This window comes from Notolabrus celidotus, chromosome 3 (genome assembly GCF_009762535.1).
Source record: "Notolabrus celidotus isolate fNotCel1 chromosome 3, fNotCel1.pri, whole genome shotgun sequence".
Classification (NCBI taxonomy): domain Eukaryota; kingdom Metazoa; phylum Chordata; class Actinopteri; order Labriformes; family Labridae; genus Notolabrus; species Notolabrus celidotus.
The window spans coordinates 5,073,278-5,095,801 of NC_048274.1; the positions used below are offsets into that span (position 1 = coordinate 5,073,278).

The 22,524-nt window shown below is 41.7% G+C and overlaps 3 protein-coding genes and 1 long non-coding RNA gene across 9 annotated transcripts; 1 reads left to right on the plus strand and 3 right to left on the minus strand.

The window, feature by feature from the left end:
- Window positions 1-133: 133 nt before the first annotated feature.
- Window positions 134-9,318, minus strand: LOC117810442 (BTB/POZ domain-containing protein 1-like). 2 transcript variants are annotated; one of them, XM_034680284.1, is made up of 8 exons: window positions 8,693-9,318; window positions 5,049-5,205; window positions 3,226-3,331; window positions 2,932-3,129; window positions 2,593-2,785; window positions 2,413-2,500; window positions 1,045-1,191; window positions 134-927 (listed from the first exon to the last, which is right to left on the minus strand). In XM_034680284.1, exons 1-8 carry the CDS (start codon window positions 9,115-9,117, stop codon window positions 769-771), a joined length of 1,473 nt encoding a protein of 490 aa, XP_034536175.1. In that variant the 5' UTR covers window positions 9,118-9,318; the 3' UTR covers window positions 134-768. The 2 variants fall into 2 exon arrangements, with proteins under 2 accessions (XP_034536175.1, XP_034536176.1); XM_034680285.1 differs by having other exon boundaries at window positions 2,593-2,722; window positions 8,693-9,306.
- zrsr2 (zinc finger (CCCH type), RNA-binding motif and serine/arginine rich 2) lies at window positions 8,779-15,370 on the plus strand. 4 transcript variants are annotated; one of them, XM_034680283.1, is made up of 11 exons: window positions 8,779-9,318; window positions 11,360-11,436; window positions 11,527-11,605; window positions 11,747-11,855; window positions 12,260-12,346; window positions 12,751-12,789; window positions 12,923-13,053; window positions 13,141-13,354; window positions 14,036-14,091; window positions 14,191-14,300; window positions 14,427-15,370. In XM_034680283.1, the coding sequence occupies exons 1-11, from the start codon at window positions 9,299-9,301 to the stop codon at window positions 15,284-15,286; spliced, it is 1,782 nt and encodes a 593-aa protein (XP_034536174.1). In that variant the 5' UTR covers window positions 8,779-9,298; the 3' UTR covers window positions 15,287-15,370. The 4 variants fall into 4 exon arrangements, with proteins under 4 accessions (XP_034536174.1, XP_034536172.1, XP_034536171.1 ...); XM_034680281.1 differs by having other exon boundaries at window positions 8,781-9,318; window positions 11,360-11,439; XM_034680280.1 differs by lacking the exon at window positions 8,779-9,318 and adding an exon at window positions 10,510-10,845.
- Window positions 11,458-16,234, minus strand: LOC117810444. The gene is made up of 2 exons (XR_004630784.1): window positions 16,199-16,234; window positions 11,458-11,826 (listed from the first exon to the last, which is right to left on the minus strand). It is a non-coding gene; the product is annotated as an uncharacterized LOC117810444 (long non-coding RNA).
- An 883-nt stretch (window positions 16,235-17,117) lies between these two features.
- Window positions 17,118-22,524, minus strand: ap1s2 (adaptor related protein complex 1 subunit sigma 2). 2 transcript variants are annotated; one of them, XM_034680287.1, is made up of 6 exons: window positions 22,342-22,523; window positions 22,081-22,167; window positions 21,324-21,502; window positions 19,578-19,686; window positions 19,311-19,448; window positions 17,118-18,591 (listed from the first exon to the last, which is right to left on the minus strand). In XM_034680287.1, the coding sequence occupies exons 3-6, from the start codon at window positions 21,500-21,502 to the stop codon at window positions 18,544-18,546; spliced, it is 474 nt and encodes a 157-aa protein (XP_034536178.1). In that variant the 5' UTR covers window positions 22,081-22,167; window positions 22,342-22,523; the 3' UTR covers window positions 17,118-18,543. The 2 variants fall into 2 exon arrangements, with proteins under 2 accessions (XP_034536178.1, XP_034536177.1); XM_034680286.1 differs by lacking the exon at window positions 22,081-22,167 and having other exon boundaries at window positions 22,342-22,524.

The window sequence follows — 22,524 nt, forward strand, 5'->3', positions numbered from 1 at the left end:
ATAATGGCTTTGAATAAATGACACTTTGACATTCTTATTTGCTGGTGTATGGAGTTCATCAGATGAATCAATCAATACTTTTGTTTTAAAACGTTTAATTGGCTTATAACTAAAAAAACAACAACACATTTTCTTCATTCATTTGACCAAAGAAACACAGATATTTCAGTTTTTTGGTCTTGCTTGTTTTTATTTACATTTGATCAAGTGCCTAGCAAGCATGAAGTCATAAATTACAATATGTACCACTGTCAAAGTTAAGATAACACACATGGATCCTTAAAACAATGCATTAAAGATGCCTGCTTGAATAAATGATAACAGTGCACGATAAAAAATATGCTAATTTAACACTTTCGGTAAATGAATCAGCAAAAGCTGACAAAGTAAATTGAAATGGCTTTGACCAACAAGTGGTAGCCGTCTCCGTCCTTTCCTTTGTGCAGAATTAAATCCTGCACTGGTGGTCTACTGATAATGCACACACACACACACATTAGTGTTTTGATCATTTACAGATGATGGAAGAGTTTTGGCTAAAAGCTCTTTTTTCCACACTGAGCTGTGATTTACCACAACTCTGACTATTTCCGCATTCCTGATTATGTCTGTACACAATTACACACTCACGCGCACGCACACACACACACACACACAGTCGAACACACACATTCTTTATTCCAAGGGTTCATGAGGCACTACGTAAATCTCCAGCAGTCCAGTCTTTCCAGCAGTCTGAGGTCAGTCCAGTGTTCCTACGTGTTAGATCTAGGTGTAGTAGATGATTTCTGGTATCTGCCCGTCCTCCACTGAAGTACCGTTGTTATTTCCAGGTGAACTAAAAAAGAAAAACGTCGTCTTGGCCCCCGCCGTTGTTTCCTGGGTAACTTTCTTCAAACCTTTAGTGCCATAATGGGAGTCTGGGCCCTGAAGTGTGGATGAAAAGGCAGTACAAAGGTCACTTCTTCTGTGGTTTCAATATGACGGTGATCATTTCTGTGATTTACACAGAAACACATTCAAAGCTGGCAGGTTCAGACTGACCTTTAAGGTGGCACATGCAGTGTAGCTGACACTGGGTAGGATTTCCACAGGCTCTTTGAACATCACTCTGAAAGTGCTGGCTGTGCCGTCGCAGCTGAAGCCTGTGTCATTCTGTCCCAGTGTGATGCGTTTGTCGCTCTCTAAGATCTGCAGAACAGGATAATGTCTTTAATGAAAAGCAAGATAGGATGGAAATCTACTTGATAACAGCTTCAACAGAGAACTCTGGGACTCTGTACTTCTGCTTGGATGAGGGAAAAGTGTGTTCACTATAAAATATGTCTGGATACCAAACATCATTTTTTTGGTTATCTGAATGAAATACATCAAAAACAGTGTCAGCACTAAAATCACATTGTAGTTCAGATTTCTTCTTTATGTTCGTTATTAGGGGTGTAACGATTCTTTTTACCAACGATTCAATTCGTATCATGATTCTTGGTTGTCGATACGATTAAAGGACGATATTGGTTCATTTAGAACGATACGATCCAAAACGATTCAGTGACTTGAAATCGATTCAGTTACTTTTTAGCCAAAACTGTGACTGTGAAATAAATACCTTGATAATAGACAGTCCTGTAGGCCTGAGCCGAGTTTTGGCCTAGTCTCTGACTAAACATGCTGGCGAGGCCTGAGGTTTCTGCAGAGCTGATGGTACCTTGCATTGCTGCTGCAGCGGGAACGCTGCAAGAGGCACCTGGACGGTCAGCATTGTGTGAAATCCCATGACGCCTTAGTAGGTGGTTGGATAGATTTGTGGTGCTGCCGTGATACTTTACTTGACCTCTACAAACAGCTAGCGACTTATTTAGAACATCTCTGTCTTTGCAAAAGCCAAAGTGTTTCCACACACTGGACTGCAATGGTGGCTTGATAACTTCTCGCTCGCCGCCTTCTCCTCTGCCATCGGCCATGCAATGTTTTGTTGTCTGCTGGCGCGTGACGATGACATTACAGACAGGCAGCCTGAATTGAGTAACGTTTAACGTCTTTATCATTAAAAGTGAAAAAACCCCACATCCATATAAAGTCTGCCGTGCTTAAATCCAATGCGTTATTTCCTAGTATCGATATAATCGATTTATTACCTTTTAAAACAATGTTAGATCGATATATGTCGTTTGGAAGGCCAACTTGCCGAGCACAGATTGATGTAGTCGGATCATAGGAATATAAATCCATACATCGATGTAGTGGATGAATCGTTACACCCCTATTCCTTATAGTTCCTTTTTCTTCCTCTTAGTGTTTGATCTGATATCTCTGTAACTCCAATCCTGTGTGCTAATGAATAAGTCCCTGTGTTGCTTTTAAGATAGTGTTAAAGTTTTTCCTCCACTATTATTACTTCTTCAGAGAACTTACCTGTATGTTGACCTGATAGTCAGTGGGTCCATGTATTGATCCATACAGGCCAAAACCCACGATGGATATTCTTTTGTTAACATTAAATCTACACAGGGAGAAAAACAGAGAGGGTTAGAAAAAATACAACTTTCATCAGTTTGCTCTGATTTCCATTGTTTGTGATGTTTGTGATCTCACCTGATTCTGTCGCTGGTACCACTGTACCCCCATCGACTCTCAACCTGCTGGAATCTATTAATACTGCACTCCTCCCCCCTGAGGCAGCAGCGGGGCCTGTCAATGTAGTCGACCCGTGGTTTGGGGTTTACTGTAAAGTGTAAAAAAAGATTTACCACCTCCCGATCGAACAATATTCCAGACTGGGCAGGCCCTGTGGCACAAGAAAGAATATCAAGCTGGTTTCTGTGGTTTGAGTTGTATGGACACATGACCAATATGTTCAGTAATGGCTGAATTTATCAGTTACAAAGTAGGTGTACCATTACAGCATGAATTCTACTTTTATGGTTTGCTTACCTGCTGCAAACTCTTCAACAGTCATGAGCGGGAAGCGGATGAGCGGGAGAGCTTTCCCCAGAACCTTCTGTTTGTTCTCTGAGGTCGGGGGAAGCTGTTGTCTGTAACACTCGGCTTCTGCCCATCGTACCACCGCCCCGAACAGACGGTTCTCCCTGATGCTGAGTGTATCTCTTTGTAGCACTGCACATAAGGTGTCTACTCATACAAACACAGAGAAGTACAATGTTTACAGAGTTATCTATCCAAAAAGGTGTTTTAAAAAAAAGGGGTGAGGTTTGGAGGATTACATACCGAGGTCGATATCTGTGAAGCTCTCTGCATTTATTGCGTCCGCAGTACTTTTGTCGATGGTGTCCAGGCAGAGACTGGCAAGTTGAGGCTCGTCAAATAACCTCGCCTGTAAAGAACAAAAGAAACTAGTTAAGCAGCGTTCACTGGGTTCGGTCATTTATGATAGAATAAAGCTTTCAAATCACATGATAACATAAATCTTTATTTTCATCCAGAAAATTAGATTTTGACAAGATATTAAAAAAAAGAATTAAACATTATCTGAATTAAAATAAGTAGTAGAATAGAAATGACACCATTCACTGCTAAGAATGGTGCCTTTGTGTTTTTCTCTGTGCTGCTTCAGATGTTTTTACAGACAGCTAGTCTTTAGAGGGTTAGGGTTAGCTCAGAGCCTGACGGTTCAGTCGGCAGCAGAACAAGAAAAAAGGCTGATATAAAAGAAAAGCACAATCCAAAAATAGAACAGCCAAAGACAACTCAACCACTGACGCCGAGAGATGACAGTCTGCTGTCGACGCAGTGAAACACACAGCTTCATCCTGCACTGTTCGGACGCTCAGTTTCCAGCAGATGATCAGAGCCGGAATAACATGATTTCATAAACTGCCTCAAAAAACTAACTTTATAATTAAATCAAGCTGTTACTAAAAATATCAAAGTGCTACTTTGAAACGCTCTTAAAGCTGCTTGTCCTTAAAAATCACTTTAAAGTGTTAATGAGGACGAATTCTTTAGATAGAAACTCCACTGAAAGACTCGTCTCCCGTTTGTGTTAATATGAGTTGGATAAACGTGAATGTTCCAGACTGAAAACAACACACTGACCCGGTCTGTGAACAAGATCTGACCCTGTCTGAACAAGATCTGACCCTGTCTGTGAACAAGATCTGACTCTGTCTGTGAACAAGATCTGACCCTGTCTGTGAACAAGATCTGACTGTCCATGAACAAGATCTGACCCTGTCTGTGAACAAGATCTGACTGTCTATGAACAAGATCTGACCATGTCTGTGAACAAGATCTGACTGTCTATGAACAAGATCTGACCCTGTCTGTGAACAAGATCTGACCCTGTCTGTGAACAAGATCTGACCCTGTCTGTGAACAAGATCTGACTCTGTCTGTGAACAAGATCTGACCCTGTCTGTGAACAAGATCTGACTCTGTCTATGAACAAGATCTGACCCTGTCTGTGAACAAGATCTGACTCTGTCTGTGAACAAGATCTGACCCTGTCTGTGAACAAGATCTGACTCTGTCTGTGAACAAGATCTGACCCTGTCTGTGAACAAGATCTGACTCTGTCTATGAACAAGATCTGACCCTGTCTGTGAACAAGATCTGACTCTGTCTGTGAACAAGATCTGACCCTGTCTGTGAACAAGATCTGACCCTGTCTGTGAACAAGATCTGACCCGGTCTGTGAACAAGATCTGACCCTGTCTGTGAACAAGATCTGACTCTGTCTGTGAACAAGATCTGACCCTGTCTGTGAACAAGATCTGACTCTGTCTCTGAACAAGATCTGACCCTGTCTCTGAACAAGATCTGACTCTGTCTCTGAACAAAATCTGACCCTGTCTGTGAACAAGATCTGACTCTGTCTCTGAACAAGATCTGACCCTGTCTGTGAACAAGATCTGACTAAGTCTGGGAACAAGATCTGACTAGGTCTGGGAACAAGATCTGACTCTGTCTCTGAACAAGATCTGACTAGGTCTGTGAACAAAGACCTAATCATTGTGATATTAGAAGAGGGGGACTCGGGGGCAGTTTGAGGGTAGAGTCTGGACTTGATGCGAGACGTGAAGGACGGTCACCTGAGTGAGGAGCATGAACGCGTTGTCTGCTCGGAGGTGTTTGGTGAGGAACTCCACACAGTGACCCTCGAGAGCGGGGACAGCGTATTTCTTAGCCGTGTAGAGAGTTGTCATCACAGTTTCGGGGCCAATGTGGACCTCGTCAGAATAAAGGAACCTGTACACAGAAAGGTCTGTTAGTCTTTACTTCAGGAAAACCAGTAAACCTTTAGGATTAAAGGTATTCTGAAGACTTTATACTTAAAAACACCACTTGTGCAGAGATGTTTATGAGTCTGTTACAGAAACACAGTTTTTTAGTAAATTAGTGTTTTAAGTAGATAATCAGTTAAAGAGGTAAAATGCTGTAACGGTTCCTGCTGTGGGGGCTTCAAATGTCTTGTTCTGTCTAAAATTCTGTTTCTTAATCTGATACCTGTTCCCAGGCTTTTTGTTCATTGATCCTTTTAACCGTGTTGATGTTTTGATATTGTCTTCCTGTGTTTTGTTAGTCTTGATATTGCCTGCCTGTGTTTTCTTAGTCTTGATATTGCCTGCCTGTATTTTGTTAGTCTTGATATTGCCTGCCTGTGTTTTGTTAGTCTTGATATTGTCTGCCTGTGTTTTCTTAGTCTTGATATTGTCTGCCTGTGTTTTGTTAGTCTTGATATTGCCTGCCTGTGTTTTTTTAGTCTTGATATTGTCTGCCTGTGTTTTGTTAGTCTTGATTTGTCTGCCTGTGTTTTGTTAGTCTTGATTTGTCTGCCTGTGTTTTGTTAGTCTTGATTTGTCTGCCTGTGTTTTGATAGTCTTGATATTGTCTGCCTGTGTTTTGATAGTCTTGATTTTGTCTGCCTGTGTTTTGATAGTCTTGATTTTGTCTGCCTGTGTTTTGTTAGTCTTGATTTTTCTGCCTGTGTTTTGTTAGTCTTGATATTGTCTGTCTGTGTTTTGTTAGTCTTGATATTGTCTGCCTGTGTTTTGTAAGTCTTGATATTGTCTGCCTGTGTTTTGTTAGTCTTGATATTGTCTGCCTGTATTTTGATAGTCTTGATATTGTCTGCCTGTGCTTTGATAGTCTTGATATTGTCTGCCTGTGTTTTGTTAGTCTTGATATTGTCTGCCTGTGTTTTGTTAGTCTTGATTTGTCTGCCTGTGTTTTGTTAGTCTTGATATTGTCTGCCTGTGTTTTGTAAGTCTTGATATTGTCTGCCTGTGTTTTGTTAGTCTTGATATTGCCTGCCTGTGTTTTGTTAGTCTTGATATTGTCTGCCTGTGTTTTGTTAGTCTTGATATTGTCTGCCTGTGTTTTCTTAGTCTTGATATTGTCTGCCTGTGTTTTGTTAGTCTTGATATTGCCTGCCTGTGTTTTGCTAGTCTTGATATTGTCTGCCTGTGTTTTGTTAGTCTTGATATTGTCTGCCTGTGTTTTGTAAGTCTTGATATTGTCTGCCTGTGTTTTGTTAGTCTTGATTTGTCTGCCTGTGTTTTGATAGTCTTGATATTGTCTGCCTGTGTTTTGATAGTCTTGATTTTGTCTGCCTGTGTTTTGTTAGTCTTGATTTGTCTGCCTGTGTTTTGTTAGTCTTGATATTGTCTGTCTGTGTTTTGTTAGTCTTGATATTGTCTGCCTGTGTTTTGTAAGTCTTGATATTGTCTGCCTGTGTTTTGTTAGTCTTGATATTGCCTGCCTGTGTTTTGTTAGTCTTGATATTGTCTGCCTGTGTTTTGTTAGTCTTGATATTGCCTGCCTGTGTTTTGTTAGTCTTGATATTGTCTGCCTGTGTTTTGTTAGTCTTGATTTTGTCTGCCTGTGTTTTGTTAGTCTTGATATTGTCTGCCTGTGTTTTGTTAGTCTTGATATTGTCTGCCTGTGTTTTGTTAGTCTTGATTTTGTCTGCCTGTGTTTTGATAGTCTTGATATTGTCTGCCTGTGTTTTGGTAGTCTTGATTTTGTCTGCCTGTGTTTTGTTAGTCTTGATTTGTCTGCCTGTGTTTTGCTAGTCTTGATTTGTCTGCCTGTGTTTTATTAGTCTTGATTTTGTCTGCCTGTGTTTTGATAGTCTTGATTTTGTCTGCCTGTGTTTTGTTAGTCTTGGTTTTGTCTGCCCCTGTTTTGTTAGTCTTGATTTGTCTGCCTGTGTTTTGTTAGTCTTGATTTGTCTGCCTGTGTTTTGTTAGTCTTGATTTGTCTGCCTGTGTTTTGATAGTCTTGATTTTGTCTGCCTGTGTTTTGTTAGTCTTGATTTGTCTGCCCTTTGTTTTGTTTTGTAATTGTCTATCCTATGATTGGTAGCTGTCAGGTTTTAAAGTCTTACTGTGTTGTGTAGGTACCTGCCTTGGGACTACGGATAAAATGTAGCATCAGTGCTAAGTATGGCACATTTACATTGATGCTCAATGCATTAATGTTGATTAATGTGCATTGTCCCAACTCAATAAACAAATAAATGAAATGAAAAGTCTAAAACATAAAGGTTTTATTTTAACATCCAAAGTGTTTAAACGTCCTTCAGAAGCTGATTCAGGAAATATTTGATATTTAAGATTCACTTTGTAAATAAGTGGATTACAAAAATAGCTGAGGATTAATATTTTGTTTATGGATTACTCATAACCCATAAATCCATAACTGATTGTTTCAGCTCTATAGTGCACATGATGTATCCTGGGGCTGTGCACACTTACCTGAAGGTCATTCACACATCTTGATGGAGGTGTGTGTTTTTAAAAGTAAACTTAAGACACACCTTTTTCTTATGTAAATAGTTATATATCTGATGGTTTGTGTAATGGATGTATGTAGGAAAATGAGTGTTGATTACTGACTGAAGAGGTGGGAATTAATGTATATGTATGTGTTTAAATGTCAAGAGTATAAAAGGATGCATTCACCTGGAAAAATGGAGGGCAGAAACATTTCAGGACTGAGTGGCTATCTGGACATACTATTTCTCTCTATAAAAGACTGGAAAGGATGAATACAATGATCGAAATGTTGTACATTTTGTATTGTACCCTTTCAACATAAAAATACAATAAAAAAAAAAACCTCACCTTTTTAATCTAGCTTTTAATTTGGAGCAATTTATTTTTAGCCCTGGACTGCATTATTATTATTGTTTTGATCATTGCGTTAACATTAAATTAACGTTTTTAATTATTTATTTATCTATTTATTTCTTGTATTCATCTGATCTTGTTCACTCTACCTTATTTTTAACTTTTCTTTCCACTATTACTTATTTTATCAATTTTACTGTATTGATTTTATTTTATTTATAAGTGTTTTATTTATAATCATGCCTTTTATAATTTTACCATTGTTGTTGTTTTCTGTCTCTCGGTTAGTTTTTGAAATTTGTATTATTAATATATTTTTATTTTTATTGTATGCCTTATTTGTATGCCTTCGTACAATGAGAGCACAGTTTACCAAAAGCAAGGCGAGGCAAGGCAGCTTTATTTGTATAACCAAAGACAAATTCCTTGTGCGCTCAGGCATACCTGGCCAATAAAGCTGATTCTGGTTCTGATTCACTTTGTGCTGCATGTTTGTATGAAAGGTTCTTTATAAATAAAGTTGAGTATACACATTAAACACAGACTGCAGGACAGTTACTACAGTTCCTCTCCTTTCACCTGGGCATCATCACCTGCCCTACCTTAGCAAGGCGAGGAAAGCAGCAGGCTCCACATCAGGCAGCTCTATCTCGGTGGACGTGGTGGCCATGCCTCCATTGAACATGGCATCAAACACAGCACTGCCGGCGGCCAGCACGAACTTATGGGCCGGTATCCTCTGGGCCTGTCTGCCCTTCCCCACGATGAACCTGACGTCGCTCAGCAGCTCGTTGTTGAAGAGGAAGGCGAAGCGCTCCTTCAGAGAGCTCTTCGTCGCCTGCCAGTTATACATGGGCTCCCTGTGCAGGCCGAGGACCGAGGGGGAGGCGGGCCGGGCAGGACCGGAGGCTGGCACGTTGGAGAGCCCGGCTGCGGGTCCAGACTGAGCGGGGTTGGATGCTGCCTCCTGACCGTCATGGTTTGAAGCCAAGCCACCGCCGACACTCCCGCCGCTCCCGGACGCCATAAGGACGCCCTCCTGTGTCTTTACCTGTGCGCGTGCTTAAGAACGGGGATAGGAACACCTTGAAGTACCTGCTGTACCTTAGAGACTTAATTTATTTACGTGGTATCCATCGCTGCGGGCGCCATCACCCTTTGATGTTCAGCTAGCTACTTGCTAGCTTGCGTATCTCCAGAATTCACGCATGCGCACAAACCTTTCAGAGTACGTTTTTTTTTTAATGAAACTTTATTGATGAATTCAAGAGGACAAACAAACAGTCGGTATTCTTCTTCATCTTGGGTTTTTATTGGCGGTTGGTAAACAACTTCTAGGTGCATTACCGCCACCTACTTGTGTGGAGTGAGGATCGGGAACTATTAACTATCTAAGAAATAATAATTACGGAAGAGGATAAGGGCCACTGAACAAAAAAAAAAAAGGTCACATTTAAAATTTTTTTATTATTATTATTATTATTATTATTATTATTATTATGAGAAAAAAGTCAGAAGTAAGTGACTGCCTGCCTGTCTGTCTGCCTGCCTGTCTGTCTGTCTGCCTGCCTGCTGCCTGTCTGTCTGTCTGTCTGCCTGTCTGTCTGCCTGTCTGTCATCCTGCCTGCCTCTCTGTTTGTCTGTATGCCTGCCTGCCTCCCTGTTTGTCTGTCTGTCTGTCTGCCTGCCTGTCTGTCTGTCTGTCTGTCTGTCTGCCTGCCTGTCTGTCTGTCTGCCTGCCTGTCTGTCATCCTGCCTGCCTCTCTGTTTGCCTGTCTGCCTGCCTGCCTGTGTGTCTGTCTGTCTGTCTGTCTGCCTGTCTGTCTGCCTCTCTGTTTGTCTGTCTGTCTGCCTGTCTGTCTGCCTGTCTGTCATCCTGCCTGCCTCTCTGCCTGTCTGTCTGTCTGTCTGTCTGCCTGCCTGCCTGTCTGTCTGCCTGCCTGCCTGCCCGTCTGTCTGCCTGTCTGTCATCCTGCCTGCCTCTCTGTTTGCCTGTCTGCCTGCCTGCCTGCCTGCCTGTGTGTCTGTCTGTCTGGCTGTCTGTCTGCCTGCCTGTTTGTCTGTCTGTCTGCCTGTCTGTCTGTCTGCCTGTCTGTCATCCTGCCTGCCTCTCTGTTTGTCTGTCTGTCTGTCTGTCTGTCTGCCTGTCTGTTTGTCTGTCTGCCTCTCTGTTTGTCTGTCTGTCTGTCTGTCTGTCTGTCTGTCTGTCTGTCTGTCTGCCTGTTTGTCTGTCTGCCTGTCTGTTTGTCTGTCTGCCTCTCTGTTTGTCTGCCTGCCTGCCTGTCTGGCTGTCTGTCTGCCTGCCTGTTTGTCTGTCTGCCTGTCTGTTTGTCTGTCTGCCTCTCTGTTTGTCTGCCTGCCTGCCTGTCTGCCTGTCTGTCTGCCTATGAGACTGACAGGCAGAATTTAATAAGTGATGACATGTGATACACTCTCTCGTACAGTGGGTGGCGCTATGCAGCTGGAAGCTGTTTGCGTTTCGCCATTAAACGCACCGAAGAAGAAGAACAGCTCTCCATGCAGCTAGCTTACATTAGCAACGAATCTAATTTCCTCAGTGATACCAGAACCATGACCCACAGAAAGCTCTTTGGATACAGATACTGAAGCCACACCACCGTTAGCCTGTTGTTTTGACAGAATGCATTTTAGATTGATTTATTACAGCTCACTTATGTTCTGGTTCTAACGCTAACTAGCTTGGGTTAGCTGTGATGGCAGCATCGATGCCTCTGATTCCTGCTCCTGTTTTAAGGTCTGTATCTTTATAACTACATATTAAAGAACACAGTAAGAGCGGGGGAACATATTAACACTACTTACTGTATGATGGTATATTTCTTAGATCATTACTGGTGTTGTAATATTCATAAATAATACTTTATTGATCCCCTGTCTGTATTTAAGCAAATACAACACAAACTAAATCATTATTATCACATTTATAGAGCTGAACTAACTCAGCTGTGATCCCAGTTTATACAGCTAAGAGCAGACAGGTGAACTTACATCAGGATATCTGATTAATATGATTAATAGTTTCCTAAATGAGAAAAATAAACCTCTCCTGAGTGTTTGAGATTCTGCTCTCTGTTTCATCGAATCATCAGAAGCAGAACTGTAGACATCTCACTGTGTGTGTGTGTGTGTGTGTGTGTGTGTGTGTGTGTGTGTGTGTGTTTGAGTAAAACAGCCCACGTCCCTTTATTTTTTCTCCAAATAAATTATTTTAAAATTCCGATTAATTTAGTTTCATCTTCTCGTTTCAGTCAGAAGCAACGCAAAGCTGCTCAGAGGAAAGAGAGAAGGAGACGGAAACGCCAAGCTCTCGCCCAAACCAGAGAAGGTGGTAAGAAGACTGCTGTCATGTTATTATATATTTATATATTCATACACTTGTTCCTTCACATTAACCACAACATTTCTCCTTTCATAGGGTTCAACAATGAAACAATCAATGGACCTTTAGAGGAAGAGGAAATAAATGAAGAAGAGGATGTTGCTGAGCAGGAAAGGTATATCCGTCTTCTTGAGCCTGTAGTGATGAACAGACCTCTTTAATCCACCAGAATGAGTTCTGTCCTTTCTGTTTGTATTTTCTGTAAGACTGCGGCTTCACGATGAGTTCTGTTCTTTCTGTTTGTGTTTTCTGAAAGGCTGCGGCTTCACGATGAGTGGTTGGGTAGAGAGAGGACTGCTCAGGAGGAATACAGGCTGAGGTGTGAGAGGGAGGAAGCTGCACGGAAAAGAAAAGAAGAAGAAGAGGTGAAAAAAAGCGCTAGTGGAGACCTGTCACTCAGCTGCAGCCCCCAGCTGAGCGTCTCTCAGCTGAAACATGCTTTAAACTTAAAACACCTCCACTCAGCGAGTGACGAGAGAGCAGCGCAAGAGACTTAATGATGTTGAACAAGCGGAGAATAATGCAGATAGCGCCTTCTACTGTTTAAATATAATAATTTTGTTGAATCGATTTTCATCCACCCTTATTTGTATCGATTTTTACCGCCTTGCGATATATCCTTACATCCCCACTGTTGACCTATTATATCTTAAACTGTATCAACAGTGGAACCTGACACGGTTATATAGTGTATTCACAAACACACCTGGGCTGAACAGTTTGACAGAAATGTTAATGTCCTCTGGCTTCATGTGTTTTGTTTTCACAGCGGATGATAAAAGAAGAATGGGAGGCCCAGCAGAAACGAGAAGAAGAAGAAAGAGAGCAGAAACAGCAGGAGAGGCGAGGCAGAGAGGTGAAACGTGCCCCAGGAGGATAAAAACTAAAAGAAATATATCCTCTTCTGTTTATTATTCATCGGAGAGGAAGATTCATTTTATAGATGATGGGTTCTCACAAGACGAGTGTTCTTTGAATGTTTTAACATTGCACATGGTTCCTTAAAAAATTCCTTGACTGAGTGGCACACGCAACCATCCAACTCCTTAACTAAGACGCACACAAAGTGAGAAACCTCTCAGCTGTCACAACAAGGACGTATCTTTTGAACAATGTGAAAACAGTCTGTGAATGTGCTGTCTTAAAGTATGGATATTTTGAAATGTCAGTATTTGTTAATGTGGTCTTAACACACAGTAACAGACATGCTGCAGTATGTTGAGCTCGTTTTCACCAGCCATGTCTTTACACCATTTGTAGGAGGCCGTTCAGAAAATGTTGGATGAAGCTGAAAATCAGGTAAAAAGACAAACGTTCATATTTGTCATAGCCTGCTGTGGATCTGTAGCCGTTATTTAATAAACATGTTTATTTGAATCTGTGTAAGCCAGACTCTGCTGTATTCAGTTTCTGCTCACTTTCTGAACTCTAGTTAGAGAATGGGGGGCCATGGATGAATCCCGAGGCTCCGGTGGCAGAAAACTCAGACAACTTTGGAACAGAGCGCGATGTGGCCAACTGTCCTTTCTTCCTGAAAACTGGAGCATGTCGTTTTGGAGACAGGTACTTCTGGTTTTCTCTTCTTCTTTAAAGGAAATTTTTTTAGAAAGTCATTTATGATTCCTTTCTTTTTTGTTCTTGGGAGACCAGGTGTTCTAGGAAGCATGTTTATCCAACATCGAGTCCGACTCTGATGATTCGCAGCATGTTTAAAACGTTCGGCATGGAGGAGTCTCGGCGCGATGATTACGACACTGATGCTTGGTTGGAACACAGCGAGGACGAGCTGCAGGAGTCTTTCCTCGAGTTCTACCATGACGTCCTGCCAGAGTTAAAGAATGTCGGCAAGGTGGTGCAATTCAAGGTGAGATCAGGACAGTCAGTGTGCTTTAATGACAGTTTTCTTGGCTCGATTAGTCTTTTAAATGAAGTGCAGAGTAAAAACAGCTTAAATGTAGGGTTGCAAAGGGGTGGAACATTTCCCGGTAAATTTCCATGGGAAATTAAGCTGAGGAATTTTGGAAATACTCCATGAGAATTATGGGAATTTACGGAAATGTATGTGAATGAACTGGGAATTGAGGGTAATTTAATGGAGAGGTATCGTATCCAAGCATAAATATTTGTTTTGTTATAAGCAGACATCCATCCAAGATAGAAATCATGTGTGCATGTGATGGAGGAATGCACAGTGCATGTAGGGGGCGTGTTCTCAATTGCCCTGCAGTAAGCAGTGTGCTATGTGCATGTGATTGAGGAATAGCATAGATTTTCAACTTTACTTGCATGAAATCTGGTTGTTTTAGTCAGGATTATGCTGAAAGATATTTTCCCCAACTATATTTAAGTTCCCTATTAAGAGCCAACCTTCAATTTAGTCAATTCCTAATGTATTCCTGTTAATTCCCATAAATTCCCGTTAATTCCCATGGAAAGTTTCCAACTTTGAAAATTCCCGGAATTTTGCAACCCTACTTAACTGTCCCACTCACTGTTATTACCTCCGAGGTGCTACCTTGTTTTAATTGTGTAACTTTTGTTGTAGGTCAGCTGCAACTATGAACCACACCTGAGGGGAAATGTTTATATTCAGTTTGACACGTAAGCATCATCCAGCAGTTCCTCCACTTTGACAAATCGATAAAGTGCAGCTTTAATTTTTTCTAAATTCTTGTTGTCTCATCTCTCTGTTGTGTCCAGCGAGGAGCAGAGTAAAGACGCCTTGATCAAGTTTAATGGGAGGTGGTACGCAGGCCGGCAGCTTCAATGTGAGATTTGTCCTGTTACACGCTGGAAGAACGCTATTTGCGGTTAGTATCCCATTAATGTTGATAGGAGAGATGCCGTTAAATTCAATGTGACATTAGAAATAAATATATAATGTGTATATATATATATATTCACATTCTTGCCTCTGTGTCTTTTTCCTGTCTCAGGATTGTTTGACAGACAAAAATGCCCCAAAGGAAAGCACTGTAACTTCCTGCATGTGTTTCGAAACCCTGGCAATGAATTCTGGGAGGCTGACAGGGACCTGCATTTGTCTCCGGACCGCAGTGTAAGGGGGAGCCACAGAGACGGATGGCAATCTGAGCGATACAGTAATCGATCATGGTGGCAACATACGGGCAGCAGAAGCCCACAGAGATCACAGAGATCTGAGAGATCCCACAGCAGGCGAGACGACGACAGGCGAAGGAGCAGGAGCAGGAGCAGAGAGAGGAGGGCCTCCCTCCAGCACAGAGAGGACAAATGGTCGTCCAGGTCCAGACACAGCGAGAGGAGGAACGATTGGAGTCGAAACAGAAGCAGAGAGAGAACAAGGAGTAGGAGTAGAGACAAGCAGAGGCACAGGAGCAAAGACAGGGAGCACAGGAAGAGGAAAAGAAGTACTGAGAGAGACAGTAAGGACAGAGATACAGACACTCAGAGAAAAACAAAAGAAAGATCCAGAAGCTCCAGCCCAGAGGGGGACAGAAGGAGGCAGAGTAGAGAGAGGAGCCCCAAGAAACAAGAAAAAAAGGAAGAAACAGATGATCCGATCACGAGCCGGAGCCGCCACAAAAAGTCCAAAAAAAGCAAGAAGAAGAGCAAGAAAAAAAGCAAGAAGAAGAATCACTCGCCTGCAGGAACAGGCTCATCTGGAGAGTCAGAGAAGGACAAAGAGACAGAGGAGACTCGCAGCGCAGTCAGTCCAAGTCAGGAGACAAACGACACGGTTCTGAAAGACCTGGATGAAAGTTCACATGACTGTGAGAAGAAGTTAAGTCCTGATGTGGAGGAAACAGAAACGTGACCCAATGAGCTCTTGATGAGTTACATTCGACTTTTCTCATTATCATCAAATGAATAAAGAAACAATCAAATTTTGTTAAAGAAAGTTTGCATCTATGTGTAGGGGAGAACGGGGTTGGTTGTCACACTTTTTACTGTTTTGATGATTGCTCAACATCAAAACATCTTTTAATAGTCATTCCTACATTAAATTGAAGCTTAAGGTGTTGGCTTGAAATGTGTATCCCTCTCATTTTCCAACTCATTGTAACAAAGAGGCAATTAACTAAAGACACTTTGACACATTGTGACAACCAACCCCATCACGGGGTTGGTTGTCACACACTATGGGGTTGGTTGTCACACACTATGGGGTTGGTTGTCACAATGGTATTTTAATGGGAAACATTTCTTAAAAAAGGCAAGACGGCAGAACTAAATTTGAATGTTAAATTGCACTGACAAGGGATAGGCCTACATAACTTAATGCATTTTAACATAAAATGATCAAGGACCATGAATAAGAAACACATCTTTAGGCCAGCCTATATAACAACATAAAGAACAAAACAAATAGGCTGAACAATAATGGCCGACTCAACGAGGCTACATGCAGTCACTGTCTGAGTTACAGTGATGGCAAATGTAGGGTCTGCACACTCCAACTCATTTCACCATGCATGATTTTGCCAACATAGGGGTTGGTTGTTACATGTGATGACCAACCCCAACTGGAATTTTTGCTAGCATCAAGGCTAACAACCATCTAACAAGTAGCTAGCTAGCTAATACAAATCTAAACTATAGCTTTCCCCTCACACTTTGTAAGGGTAACACTTGTTTTGTTATAAACCCATCATTTAAAAGCCTAGAAGAGAAATACTGAGGAGCTGAATATTTACAATTTGACTTGAAAAACAAAAAGTCCTCTCACCTCAAGTTCAGCTGTCTTACTCAAGAGAAGACTATGGCTGTTTCCGAAATCGCCTACTATACTAGCAGTATGTACTGATATGTCCAGAATTCAGTATGTAGTAAGTAGTATGTGAACAAGAGCAAAATCTGCAGTATGCCAAAACTCCCCGGATGTCTACTGATTCGGGAAAATATCTCAGTATGCATCGGACCAGTCTGCCTCGCGTACTGTTTCCCATAATGCACAGCGCTCATTCTGCTTTTTCTTTTTCCTAATTTTTTGACCGGAGGAAATCCGTTTTTTGGTGCTGTGAAAGTTATCAAATTACATATAAACCACTTCCTAACTTTTTAAATCATAAATGGATGCAAAATAAGCATTTTATTTATCGGCTTCGCCGTTGTTTACTTCCGCTTTCCGAAACCGGAAATCCAGCGAAGTCTGGCTGAGCATGCTGCATGACAGATCGGACAGAACAGTCATACTATATACTAAATTCAAACGCAGTATGTAGTAGGCAAGACCTACTGCCTACTACATTAGTAAGTAGTATGTAGCAGGCCGTTTCGGAAACAGCCGTTGTAGGTGAGCTCTGACCCTAATTCTGGAAATGTCCATACCCCAATTTGAGAAAGCGTTCTCTGGTGGCAAGATATAACGAGTGTGCCAACCAACCCGTGTGACAACCAACCCCGTTCTCCCCTACATATGTTCATATTTCACTCCATGAAAAATGTAGATTGTTGCTTTAAAATAAAACACTGGAAGCACTTCCTGTTTTTTTTTTGCTCAGTAAAAACAAAAACAAGTCCTTGGTTTTTCTTTGAATACATTTATTGTTAACTTTCAAATATAACGAAACAAAGTTGGCAAATGTGTTGGCAGTGTTAAATACAAAAAGTGATTTCCTCTTGCACAAATAAAAGATAAACCATGATTTCAACAAAAATACTTTAATTATGGAGATAAAAAATATGACTGCCACTCACTTTGAGATGATCAATACCTGCTGGCCTGCTTTCTACCAACACGTGATGAAGATTAATGATAACCCTGATATGTGCAGTTTTTCTTCCTCTTTCCCCACAATGACACTCAGAAGAGATCTAATCAGATTGAGATGACTCATTACAATAATTACAATGCTGGTAAACGGCGGCCCTGTTACACCTTTCAGCATCCTGCAGCATTAAATCCCTTTCTGCCATGTTTGCCTTCCTTAGACACCATTGAGAAGGTAAAACACAGTGTTCTTTGGTCGTGTTAATCTTATACAGTAAGCCAAAGTTTCCTAAAGCACACTTTCTCTATCCTATCCTGATCTAAGACTCAGGGAGGGACTGACCTTGGATGTATCTGTCGGCCATTACAATTTTTTGTAAACAAAATCAGTCAACAGAGTTAAGACGACAGTTTTACGCAACACTGATTATATTTAAACAGCTGAACTATCTTTAAAGGAAATAAAAAGGGTTCAAATAAAGAAACACCAAACACGAGCGGGTTATGAATACTTTTCTAACGATTGGTTTGATTCTTGTTCCCGTGATTGTAAGAGCGTCAAAGATGTCCACAACAGCCCGTCGCTGCCTCCCATATATTACGTCTGAGGCCAGCCTGGTTCATGACGTCTGCTTTGTTCTTCATGCAAAGACAAAAGCCCAAAATCACAGGGGTACTTCATTTCTCTAGAACTAAACTTTACACACTTACACTCTGCTACGTTTGTTCCTTTGTTCATTGTAATTTCTGGAATAGAATAAAGAGTCATCTTTGGAAACAAGTACCTCCATTATATCAAACAGATTCCTTTTTATTAATCCTGATGAATGTGTGAGAGTCTTAAAGGATCCCGGGAATACTGTCAGAAGAGCTGTAAAGTTTGTAAAAAAAGATCCTCTTGTTTTCTCAAAGATGGTTCATTATTTCATTAATGACTGAATCCAATACTGTAGAAGCCTATACGAGGTACAGCAGCAGAATGGGTTAGGCAAACCCTGACCTCTGAAAACCTTTAAACCAAACGGCACCACAGGACTCAGAAGTCTGTAACAATGGATGATCTTAATAAGATGTTTTCATGTCTGCTACTTGTTTCTTTGTGGAGTTTGAAGAAGTAAAGGGAGGGATGTTGGCTTATAATGATGCAGAACACAGTGAGGGAGCTTGTACATTGGGAACACATCAAAACCACAGTTTTGGCACCACATTCAAAGCACAGAACGGGAAAGTACAGTACACGGGGTGATTTTATACATACAACACTGACACAATCAGGAGAGGACAGGATGGAGACATGGACGTTTCCAGATGAACATCTGGGAGAAGGAGCTGCGATGCAGCGGCAGCAGCGGCAAGATGGTTTATGTGAGCCCAATTTCTTCAAGAACACTGCGTGGTGCCTCGGCCTCCTGCAGGGGAAGAACAAATCGTTTACTTTCTATTGATCATCCGTCGTATAGATTGTAGCAAGATATTAAATGTGAGCCGTAAACAAAGACTATATACGGTCATCCACAGGAGGCCCTTCAGAGACTCTGAACAGGCCTGCAGTCAGACGGGCTGGAATAACTAAAGTGCTGCATGCCTTCCTAAAAATAAATCCCAGAGCCCTGATTCTGTTGACAGCAGATGAATACAGGGAGAGAGCAAAGACAACACGCAGGACATCCTGTGCTTTGGCAGACTGGTTTAAAGGAGAGAGAGGTATTTAAGCAGCTGCAGAGGGCAGCAGAGAAACACAGACACGTCATAGATCCTCTCTTTAATAAGGTTCAACATCAGAAATGAATATTTACCATAACGGCAAATTATACCTGCATCAGGGGACTCAACAAAATGAATGAGACTGTCTACTCAAACAAGAAGGGAGTTAAAGGATGATCCTGATGACTTTGCTGCTTTTCTCTTATTTACTTCTGTTATTTGTCTTAAATGAAATGAAGTGAAAATCATTTCAGCGAAGACATTTTATGAAGAGGGGTGCGATGCATCATCTGACAGCACTTTAAATCAGTTACTCAATTTCTTATTGTCCGGTTACCTGACTGTGAATGCTTCCTCAGCAGCTGTTCATCAGTTTAGTTATCTTTTAATTCATTCACAATATATGAACAAGATCAATCCTCACCTCCTGCAGCAGGTCCGCCTGCTCGATGGCCTTCAGCACGTTCTTCTTGGACGTCTCCTGAGCTTCTCCGCCCAGCAGGAACTCGTCCAGGATGAAGTACGCCTTCTCAAAGTTGAAGATTATATCCAGCTCGCACACCTGTGAGGCCACAACACACACACACACACACACACACACACATTATGTAACATCGGCTTCTGTCAACAAACGTTCTGTTGTTTCACGTTATCACCAGCGTGTTGCTCGTTGACGTTTTCTGAAACTCACGCTGCCAAAGTATTTGTCCAGCAGCTCCACGTATCGGTGGATGATCTCCAGTGTGATCAACTCATTGTCCTGGTCCTCCACGGCACAGCAGAAATACAAACTCGCATATCTGCAGCAAAGACAGAAAATAAAAGGCAGCTCATGAATTAACAAGGAGAGGATAAGTCATGTCTTTCACACTTATATTGGTGTTTTTCTGCATCGCACATTCTTATTTATTTTGTAGGATTCATGAAAGAGCAACAAAGAAGCAAAGAGGCGGAAAAATCCCATCTCATGAAATGTTCCTCCTCAATCACTAATGTTTCTTTTTAAAGGTTAAAGTCGACAATTTATATTTAACTTCATAAAAACAGTGAGTGACAGTTTCAGCACAGCTCAGTAGGGCAGGGGGTTTTTATCTTTGTGATATGAACTCAGGATCAGGATCATAGAGCTCCAGTGTTTGAGAGTTGAGGTTAGTGAGCTGGTGTTTTATGAAACACACAAGAAGGAGATCACAGAAATGTTAGTCTGAAGAGAAGAAGAACAACCTGAGAAATGTTAGTCTGAAGAGAAGAACAGCCTGAGAAATGTTAGTCTGAAGAGAAGAACAACCTGAGAAATGTTAGTCTGAAGAGAAGAACAGCCTGAGGAATGTTAGTCTGAAGAGAAGAACAGCCTGAGGAATGTTAGTCTGAAGAGAAGAAGAACAACCTGAGAAATGTTAGTCTGAAGAGAAGAACAGCCTGAGAGATGTTAGTCTGAAGAGAAGAAGAACAGCCTGAGAAATGTAAGTCTGAAGAGAAGAAGAACAACCTGAGAAATGTTAGTCTGAAGAGAAGAACAGCCTGAGAGATGTTAGTCTGAAGAGAAGAACAGCCTGAGGAATGTTAGTCTGAAGAGAAGAAGAACAGCCTGAGGAATGTTAGTCTGAAGAGAAGAACAGCCTGAGGAATGTTAGTCTGAAGAGAAGAACAGCCTGAAGAATGTTAGTCTGAAGAGAAGAACAGCCTGAGAGATGTTAGTCTGAATAGAGGAAGAACAGCCTGAGGAATGTTAGTCTAAAGAGAAGAACAGCCTGAGGAATGTTAGTCTGAAGAGAAGAACAGTCTGAGAGATGTTAGTCTGAAGAGAAGAACAGCCTGAGAGATGTTAGTCTGAAGAGAAGAAGAACAGCCTGAGAGATGTTAGTCTGAAGAGAAGAACAGCCTGAGGAATGTTAGTCTGAAGAGAAGAACAGCCTGAGGAATGTTAGTCTGAAGAGAAGAACAGCCTGAGGAATGTTAGTCTGAAGAGAAGAAGAACAGCCTGAGGAATGTTAGTCTGAAGAGAAGAAGAACAGCCTGAGGAATGTTAGTCTGAAGAGAAGAACAGCCTCAGAGATGTTAGTCTAAAGAGAAGAAGAACAACCTGAGAAATGTTAGTCTGAAGAGAAGAAGAACAGCCTGAGAGATGTTAGTCTGAAGAGAAGAACAGCCTGAGGAATGTTAGTCTGAAGAGAAGAAGAACAGCCTGAGGAATGTTAGTCTGAAGAGAAGAAGAACAGCCTCAGGAATGTTAGTCTGAAGAGAAGAAGAACAGCCTCAGGAATGTTAGTCTGAAGAGAAGAAGAACAGCCTGAGAAATGTTAGTTTGAGGTGAAAGCCTCGTTCGGATCAGAGAATGTAAACCGTTCAGATAGTGTTTGAAAAGTTTTCTCTGATATCACCTGAGGAAAACAAAGTGAGGGTTTCTCTTCCTGTCTGAACTTCTGTTTCCTTTTACCTCTTGTACACAATCTTAAGATCCCTCCACTCCAAGAAGCTGCACATCTTCGGCTTCCGGGCCAGGATGGTCTGGACCAGGTCTCTGGAGATCTTCTTCCTCTCCTTGTCAGACAGGGGAACGTACCATTTCTGTAAACGCAGCTTCCCCTGCCTGCTGAACAGCAGCATGAACTGCATCTGAGAGAGAGAGGGAGAGAGAGAGAGAGAGAGAGAGAGAGAGAGAGAGAGAGAGAGAGAGAGAGAGAGAGAGAGAGGATGGATGGATGGATATAGATGGATAGAGAGGGGGGAGAGAGAGAGGGAAAGAGAGGGCGAGAGATGGGGGGGAGAGATGGATGGATGGATGGATAGATGGATAGACAGACAGACAGATAGATAGATAGATAGATAGATAGATAGATAGATAGATAGATAGATAGATAGATAGATAGATAGATAGATGGATAGAGAGGGGGAGAGAGAGAGGGAAAGAGAGAGGGAGAGAGATGGGGAAGAGTGGGATGGATGGATGGATATAGATGATAGAGAGGGGGGGAGTGAGGGGGAGAGAGAGAGAGAGAGAGAGAGAGAGAGAGAGAGAGAGAGAGAGAGTTACCTCTGTTTTTATTGAGACATGATCTTCTAAAGAGTCTGATGCTTGAACAGAATGTAAAGTTAAATCTAACAGTCATGATGTAAATGTTAAAGTTAAACATCATTGATCATGTAAGGGTCGAGGTATTTCCCCATGATTGAACACTTTGAGGAACACTAACGGTTTAACGGGTCAGAAACGCCCAAACAGGAGACACGAGCCTCGATGATGAAGCGATGAAACCCTCCGATCAGAGGTTTTATTCAGTCTGTGGTTTGAACAGAGAGATGATCAGGAGACTTTGAGGTTCTGGAGAAACTCTTATCATCATATGTTAGCTGAACTTACTCATTTATCATCATTATCATCAACAACACGTTTATTGTGATTTGCGCCCCCTCCTGCGACACTGAGCTACAGACCCGACAAATAAAGTCTTTACCTTCGGCCTGGATCCGGGTTTAGTCCTTCAACGACTGATGACTTCGATCAATTCAAGAAGAATCCATCAACAAAGACAGTAAACAGATGTTTCTGAGTCTGCGGGCTAGCTGCTCAGCTAGCCTGGTGCTAAACTAGCTGGATGCTGTTAGCTGGTAAGACAACGTTAAAGAAAGAAGCGTTC

Coding starts and splice junctions, on each gene's coding strand:
- LOC117810442 (XM_034680284.1), bottom strand. CDS start 9,117: ATGGCGTCCGGGAGCGGCGGGAGTGTCGGCGGTGGCTTGGCTTCAAAC. Junction 3,130..3,225: donor CTTCACAGATATCGACCTCG/GTATGTAATCCT, acceptor TTGTATGAGTAG/ACACCTTATGTGCAGTGCTA. Junction 2,786..2,931: donor TGTTGAAGAGTTTGCAGCAG/GTAAGCAAACCA, acceptor CTTGTGCCACAG/GGCCTGCCCAGTCTGGAATA.
- ap1s2 (XM_034680286.1), bottom strand. CDS start 21,502: ATGCAGTTCATGCTGCTGTTCAGCAGGCAGGGGAAGCTGCGTTTACAG. Junction 19,449..19,577: donor TGGACAAATACTTTGGCAGC/GTGAGTTTCAGA, acceptor GTGGCCTCACAG/GTGTGCGAGCTGGATATAAT. Junction 18,592..19,310: donor AGGCGGACCTGCTGCAGGAG/GTGAGGATTGAT, acceptor CTTCCCCTGCAG/GAGGCCGAGGCACCACGCAG.
- zrsr2 (XM_034680279.1), top strand. CDS start 10,805: ATGGCAGCATCGATGCCTCTGATTCCTGCTCCTGTTTTAAG. Junction 11,856..12,259: donor AAAGAAAAGAAGAAGAAGAG/GTGAAAAAAAGC, acceptor TTGTTTTCACAG/CGGATGATAAAAGAAGAATG. Junction 14,092..14,190: donor GTTTATATTCAGTTTGACAC/GTAAGCATCATC, acceptor TGTTGTGTCCAG/CGAGGAGCAGAGTAAAGACG.